At 34.4% G+C, this 7,368-nt stretch overlaps 2 protein-coding genes across 2 annotated transcripts; one reads left to right on the forward strand and one right to left on the reverse strand.

Annotated features, from left to right (window-relative positions):
• The first annotated feature begins 317 nt into the window (after positions 1-317).
• On the forward strand, positions 318-3,536 carry LOC120343542 (uncharacterized). The gene is made up of 5 exons (XM_039412753.2): positions 318-682; positions 1,031-1,206; positions 1,852-2,006; positions 2,286-2,389; positions 2,863-3,536. The coding sequence occupies exons 1-5, from the start codon at positions 449-451 to the stop codon at positions 3,493-3,495; spliced, it is 1,302 nt and encodes a 433-aa protein (XP_039268687.2). The 5' UTR covers positions 318-448; the 3' UTR covers positions 3,496-3,536.
• Positions 3,537-4,210: 674 nt separating this feature from the next.
• On the reverse strand, positions 4,211-7,014 carry LOC120348330 (uncharacterized). Its single transcript, XM_039418448.2, has 7 exons — positions 6,855-7,014; positions 6,503-6,578; positions 6,083-6,176; positions 5,470-5,639; positions 5,062-5,250; positions 4,833-4,978; positions 4,211-4,540 (listed from the first exon to the last, which is right to left on the reverse strand). The coding sequence occupies exons 1-7, from the start codon at positions 6,866-6,868 to the stop codon at positions 4,432-4,434; spliced, it is 798 nt and encodes a 265-aa protein (XP_039274382.2). The 5' UTR covers positions 6,869-7,014; the 3' UTR covers positions 4,211-4,431.
• Positions 7,015-7,368: the final 354 nt, after the last annotated feature.

The following is a 7,368-nucleotide window of genomic DNA, read 5'->3' on the forward strand; positions in this document are numbered from 1 at the left end:
ATAAAGATCATATGTAAACCGTACTGGTATTGTATGCGCTCATTTTAAGCCAGACGAACCCAATCCCAAATCATTTTGTATTTACATTTTCAGAAGTATTTTAAATGGTAGTCTATCTATGAGACGTGTTCCAGTGTGTCGCAGTTCGTCTTTGGATTATATTGGATAATGCTGAAGTTTAATCTATGCATTACTGATTGCATAAAAATATATTGGAGCTACGAAAACTGCCGTGGAGTGAACTTTATTGGATTATACAAGTCGCGAGATAGTTCTCGCGGAGATTTATTTGTATGCCTCCGACTTCGTAACGCCATCTAGCGAATGAATGCGTGGAGTGAAAAACTGCAGGTGCACGTTCAGCAATGTTGAAAAGCCGACGAAATACGATCGCTACCTTATGTTGCAGTATTAGGGCGGTTTTATTTTGATTGTGCATGTCTTTGGTATGCGTTCTCCCGGTATTTTTGGTGGATTCAGATTGCTGAGCGAGAACTGCAAGTTGATTAATACTGGAAAATCCCTTTATTCGAGTGAAGCTCAGAACGAAAGAGGTAAAATCAAATTAGTGTTGGAATCTCAAAAAACTGCTCTGTTGCGACGTCTACAAAATTTTAATGACAAGTACGAAGAATATGTCGGACTTGCGGACGTCCAAGCAGCGCAAAAGAAAGTTAAAGAGGTAAGTTGTCAATCCCAAAATCTTTTGAAATACTCTATTTCTGTCTTCATCAATGCACACTCTCGTCTCGGCAGTGGATGGGATAGGATAGGATTTACATAGGATAGTGTGGCTCATCATGCCAAGTGTTAGAAATTCGGTTATTGCTAAGGGATTTTCTTTGATTCTGTTCATTTTATTGTCTTAACTAACTGTTCCTATATTGAGCTGACTTGGATCCCTCCCGTCTTTATCAAAAACAGTGGTCCATTTCAGCATTTGGTTATCAAAAGCTTTAAACAACATAAAGTAAACAACGATGAGTCAATCTAACATATCAGGATTTTCATGTGAACTTTTCATTTTAAGGCTGAATTAATCTTTCTGGGTGCTCGCTCGAAGGAGAGAACGATTCTACGACAGATGGTTGCTACAAGAGAGAAACTAAAGAATGTCAGAGAAAGATTAAGTCATGTTGATTACTCGAACACAATGTATTTACAACTTGCTTCTGAGCAACATGAACTTGTCAATATAGAAGAAAGGTTAGTTTTATATATTTGTATAGGTAAAACCCAACCTTTTGCTCTGAACAAGGCCCTGTACAGGCCCATTATTCACTCCGAACAAGACACAAAAATTCACTGATATCTAAAAAGGTACTATTTACCGGAATCTTTCCTGTTAGGCATTGCCTACACAGATTACACCCAAGATGAGGCGGGAAGTATGGTATTTGAACCTAAGATGTGTAATCTGCAATGTCAACACAGTTAAGTTTAACACTTCAATCACTAAGCCATCAAAACAAATTGTAAAACCTATATCGGGAAGTGAATGCACACACATAAAAATGTAGTGTACAAATATTTGGGGTTAGGATATATTTATAAATAATAAGAAAAAGATTTTTCAAATTTTATATAAAAAGAAAAACAACAAGATACAGTATACTGTATTATAATCATGTCTATTAAGACGAGATAAATTTCTCATCAAGAAGGTTATTGTTAAATAGGATCTGTCGCATTCCTCCCTATTACACTTCACATAACTAATATGAAGGATAACATTATTCTATCCATTGTGAAATTTGTGTATATATATTGACAATATGCTGCCTGGCTTATGACAAAGGTATCTGAAGACATTTATCCATATTTCAATTACATTTAACTGATGCATTTCAGTCAGAAAAGGGAACTTGAGGAAGCTGAAGATTTGGAGAGAGATTCTTTTATCGATTTGTCGAATGCAATGAGAGAAAGTTATGAACATGAGAGAGCAAGAGTTGAAAGAACAAAGTATTGGTCGATTATTGGAACTGTGATTGGCACATTAATAGGTTAGTGTATAAAATATGAGAATTCAGTTGTCACTATAATCTTGAATCTCTTCTTAAATTATATTCATCGAGCTTTGCTAGAAACAGCTTTTATTGGCTTTCACATCTAGTCTTATGGTTCTCAACCGTTGTTGATAAATTTCTCTTTGAATCTTTTCTCTCTGTTCTTCCCTCGACAATATCAGTAAAACTACACCAAGGGTCTGGAAAAATGCACTTTATCCTGTTTGGCTGTTAAATGATTAGAGAAATCTGAAAAAACTCAGATAAACTTTTAAGGCATGATGGGATCAATTTACGTGAACAGAGTTAGAACTAAGGATTTGATGAAAGCTGTGAAAGAATCTGGAAATAAAAATGACCTTGCTGCTAAGATTGATACAGTGAGTTGAACTTTGCTTTCATTCAGGAATTTGATCTCTGTCGTGTTCAACAACTCCTTATACCTTAAAGTAACCTTCATATTTTAAGTTAAAAAATAGTTGCACATGCATTAGATCAACTTATTCCGCCATCATTATCTGTCCTATAATTGTGAAGTTTATTTATACTTAAATTTGATAGATTCAACCAGTCTCGCTGCCAGGATTTCCCAAAGGGTGGGAGGGTGTTAGGATTTAAATATTTGAAATTCCAATGCAATGTTTATTATACCTCGTTTAAGAACAGACTTTTTCAGCAGATAATGATTTTTATGTTGTGTAAACCTTTCGTGGCCGATAAAAGCATTTAAAATGGACTGCCAATTGCATATTGGAATGAAAGTAACCCTTGCATGTAATTACGGGGCCCCAACCCTCACTACCATAATCTTATCTAGGCTTATCATGATGCTACTGATTAAATTTTATTGTAGCTGTCTGCATCTAATGAGGAGCAAAGAGTTGCTTTCACATCTGCCTTGAATATCATAGCGGAAAATATCGTGGAAATGGGCAATGCTCTTCAAGTTCAAAACTTACAAGCTATGGCCGGTTTTGTCAATGAATCACTGACTGACCAACAAACAAGAGCCATACATCCAAGCCAACCGGATAAAAAATCAACGCATGTACCCCTGACAGCACTTACACATGAATTGTCTAATTATAATGTAGCTTTGACTTCACTCGCAAATGCAGTAACCGCTCTTTCAAATGCCGGGGCACTGTTAGATAGCAGTTCCTCGATGAAGATAGAAGTTTTGTTACAAAAACAAATTGAAACTACAAACCTTCTTCAAAACAGATTAGATGAAATGATAACATCGGCAAATGAGCTTGGCTTATCTGATATAAACAGTCAATTAAAAGAGATCAAGTCCAAATTATCATCCATTACATTTTCAAATTCCATTGAGTCAGAGTTTGACGATTCTGGTCCCATTATTCGTGAATTACACGGTGAGGATGAGACACCGCCGAAAGAACCAAACTGGGGTGTTGGGGTTAAAGATGTTGTACTCTGGGGTTCAGTACTGTGTTGTTTATACATGTTTATTAAATTTTGATTATGCTGCCTGCAATAAATACACTGTCTCTTTGGTCTTAATTCGAAATGTCTGCAGGAATGACTGTTCTTTCATATGGAATATCACATAAATCTTGTGATTGAGATCCCATCTACAGTGTTTGAAACAAACCCCAGTAGATGGGATTTTTTGCGAGGATGTGAAGCTAATTAAAAATATTCATTAGATTTGATCTTGCCTGCCTTATTTGGGATATTTTTTTGTTTAGACTAGAGATTGTGAGAGTAAAACATACTTTCGCCTAACTATCTGTTATTGTTAGCTGGTTATTTTTGAGGTGGGGCGCAGGTCTTAAAAAATTCTAAAAAGGAGGCTTAAACAGTTTTTAGAACTGTTTAAATATGTAATATGAGAAAAGATCGAAAAATCTAGATGTGTAGCACTAACTGTTTCAAATTTACCCATCGGGGATTATTGAGTTTCAGAAAGTTTTTAGTGCATATGCATAACATAAATCTCCCTAGTCTCGTTTACATTTAGTGATGCCTGCAACTATTCATTCAACAGAATATTTTAATTTGAAAAACCATAAATTAACAACGAAAGTCTCTAGGATTAAGATATCAGATTAATAAGGATAGATGCAGTATTGCAGAAATCCTGTCCAAAATTTGCGAGTTGAAATGTTTCTACCCATATATAATTCTACGACAACGTTCTAAATTACTATGTTTTTTGTAAATCAAATGAAAAATTATTACGGTAAGTTATATATTTGCGAAATCATGATTTACAGTGGACATAAAATTCAGATTAAAAGTAGAGCAGTGGAATATAATGCTATGCATAAGTGCATGAAATAAAATTGTATAAAAGATTGCGAGATGTTTCACCATTGTGTGCCATATTGAATTGAGCCATTTGCGGTACTGCTGTTGACAATGTGTAAATATCAATATATGATCTGATAAGCATTCAACAAATGCTGCAAGTATCTTTTTGCACTGGATAATCAAAGTGGTCATCATCTTCAAGCTTTGGTGTGCCATCTAAAGCTTCAAGTGTGGGTAGCTTCTTGAAGATGCTAAATAATAAAGAATATCATTTTTAGTATAATAGACTTATTGCATTTGGCAAGGTTGTAGGTTACCATGAGACTTGCTTGAGCAGTGCTACTTACAATATTTGAAAATATCAACAGTCTAACTAACCTACTAATAGATTTTTGGCCTGTGAGCTGCAGTTGACCCATCCCTGTACTAGTGGATACGCCATCACCTTGCATCATGAGTGCTAAGTCTTTACATTTAAATATGGTCACCAAGTAGAAGAATGTGTGCCCTCAAGAAAGATATAACAAGCTGAGAAGAACCTACTGTGGTCTGTAGTCAAATGAGTAAGAGATCGGATTCCTGGTGAGATGAAGTGTCTTGAGACGTTTCAATTTTTCTAGTCCATCATTCGTCTTTATATTATTTTCTGTCATATTGAGGCGTTGTAGAACTTTGGTGGACGGTAGATCCTATGGAATTATTAATTAAAATCCATTATAATCAATGAAAAATAATAAAAAACATCGCTAAATGTTGTAAAACATAAACGTACCTTCAATGACGTCAAGTGATTTGAAGTCAAGTTCAGAACTTTACACATGGGCAATGAAATCCTGCTCAAGTCTCTCAGTTCATCAGAAACAAGATGTAGCTCTACGCATGTCCGCAGCATTCCGATAACTCTCATGAAATTATTGATTTGAAAGCTGTCCCCAAGATTTTGATATGACAAATTTACAATCTACCAGAATAAAAAAATTGTCACATTAAAAATATGTTACTTCTCAAAGAGATGCTTTGGTATTGCTCCGATGTGCTGTCAGGTCCAAAATATGGATGGAACAAAACCATGTTATATTTCAAGGACTCACAACAGATATAAGAGTAAAACAAAAAGGGACTTAAAACACAGACAGAATAATCATTTAGTAACTTTTGTTTCTTAAAAAATAATTTTTACTTTGGCTTCTTCCCAATTTTCATGCTCATCTCTGTGATTTCTCCGGAATTTCAACCAATTTCTATCCATTTTCCTTTTTTTCTTGACACTCTCTTCATCATCACTTTCACTATCGCTGCTGCTGCTAGATGAAGATGAATTTTCGTCATCTCTATCCGAGGGATACGGTCCTAAATTATATTATTGAAAAATCTGTTAAAATTTCAAACTCTTTGGTTTATTTATTAGTATACAGGGTATAGCAGAAACTGAATTTTATAACAACGGTTCCTATACTCCCAAAAAACTCATATCTTGTTTGCATTCAAAAAATGCTTGTAAAATAGTAAAAATAAATAAATTAATGATAGTGTAACAGATGGTATCGCACATTCAGCCGTGTTATAATCATGAATGTGCACAAAAACTGGCTCACATATTCAATTGATGTGCATATATTATAAAAATTTCGTCATAATTTACTGTCAATAATATCAATTTTTTATTCCAGCGTGTCATGATTTGTATTACAAAAAATAAATGCACTCTCTCTAAAAGTCTACCATATATCAGTGTTGAAATGAATGAATTGAATTATTATAAATTTGAATTATTTGACATATTTGTAAGTTACCCTTTCTGATTCTAGGATTTTTCAACTCATCAGCATCAATTGTATTGTTCTTTATATCATGCCATACATCATATTTGAATTTTGCACTTGGTAACTAAAACATGCGAAAGTGATGAAACACAATGAAAAACAGTTTACCAGATTCAGATATTCATTTTTCGCCACGCAAAAACATTGTACATTTAAACAAATAGTAAAAATTAAAAAAGATCATTGAAAGAAACAACAAACAATATTTGAACTGCAATAGACGAGGGGCCGCGAAAAGACTATCAAAAGTCATCATGTCAGCGACACCAGACCAGTTATACTGAATTGCATTGAAACAATTATAACCGTATAAGGTTCATATTCTAATTCTTTTCAAGTTCTGAAATTCAACCAGTAATAAAAGTGCCAAAATCAAGCAAGTATTCTTACATCACTGGGTTTTATAAATGCATCTGATCCTTCTCTGTGTTGAGATAAAACTAATGTAGGCACAGCAATTGTCCCTCTGAAAAACAAAATGTTGAATTAAAGCTTGGAAGGCCTGAGGTGACAAAAAGGCAGTACCGGTATAGAAGATGCATATAGACTAGTAAGTTTAGTTTAGACTTCGTTTTGGAGGAACCAATTCTAATTGCTGAATTGTCCAACTACCGGTAGTGCCAGAATGCCTAAAGTTTGTTTATTTCACTTTTTATGAAAAACATACCCAAATGAGAAGTATTTTTTCTATTACTGTATTAAAAGTAATCTATGATACATCTAAATTCATGTAATTTCTTACCCTTCTCTTGTCATGTCTTCACCGTTTTGTTTCTTTACATATATAGTTTAGTCGAGCAGGATCTGGCCAAACGACAGAAGAACGACGTACGAAGATGAAGATCGACTTGTTTATTTTGGCGTCCTTTGTCGCCATCGTTTTTATGACATGCATGGCTGCACAAGGGAATACAGGGATGTGATGAAAAATATTGGTTACCTTGGTATGTTAGTCGTTGGTTACCTTCATAATTGAAAGTACAAAAAATGGGAATAATGTTGATATTTTTATTTTAACTTCTGAGGTTGAATATAACTGGCGTGCATTTAGTGTTGATAAGATAAGTAACCATCGGTCCCATTTACTTACTCTATAAAGTAAACAATGCATACATGTAACGTAAATAGGATAGGATTTACATGAGCCACACCGCACATTCCTGGATAAGTAAAATTATACTCAATAATGATTAAATATTTTCTGTAGTTAGTCGATAAACATACGGTACTTTTAGCGAGCGTTCGTGGCCTGTGTT

Source organism: Styela clava, chromosome 1, assembly GCF_964204865.1.
Source record: "Styela clava chromosome 1, kaStyClav1.hap1.2, whole genome shotgun sequence".
Lineage (NCBI taxonomy): Eukaryota > Metazoa > Chordata > Ascidiacea > Stolidobranchia > Styelidae > Styela > Styela clava.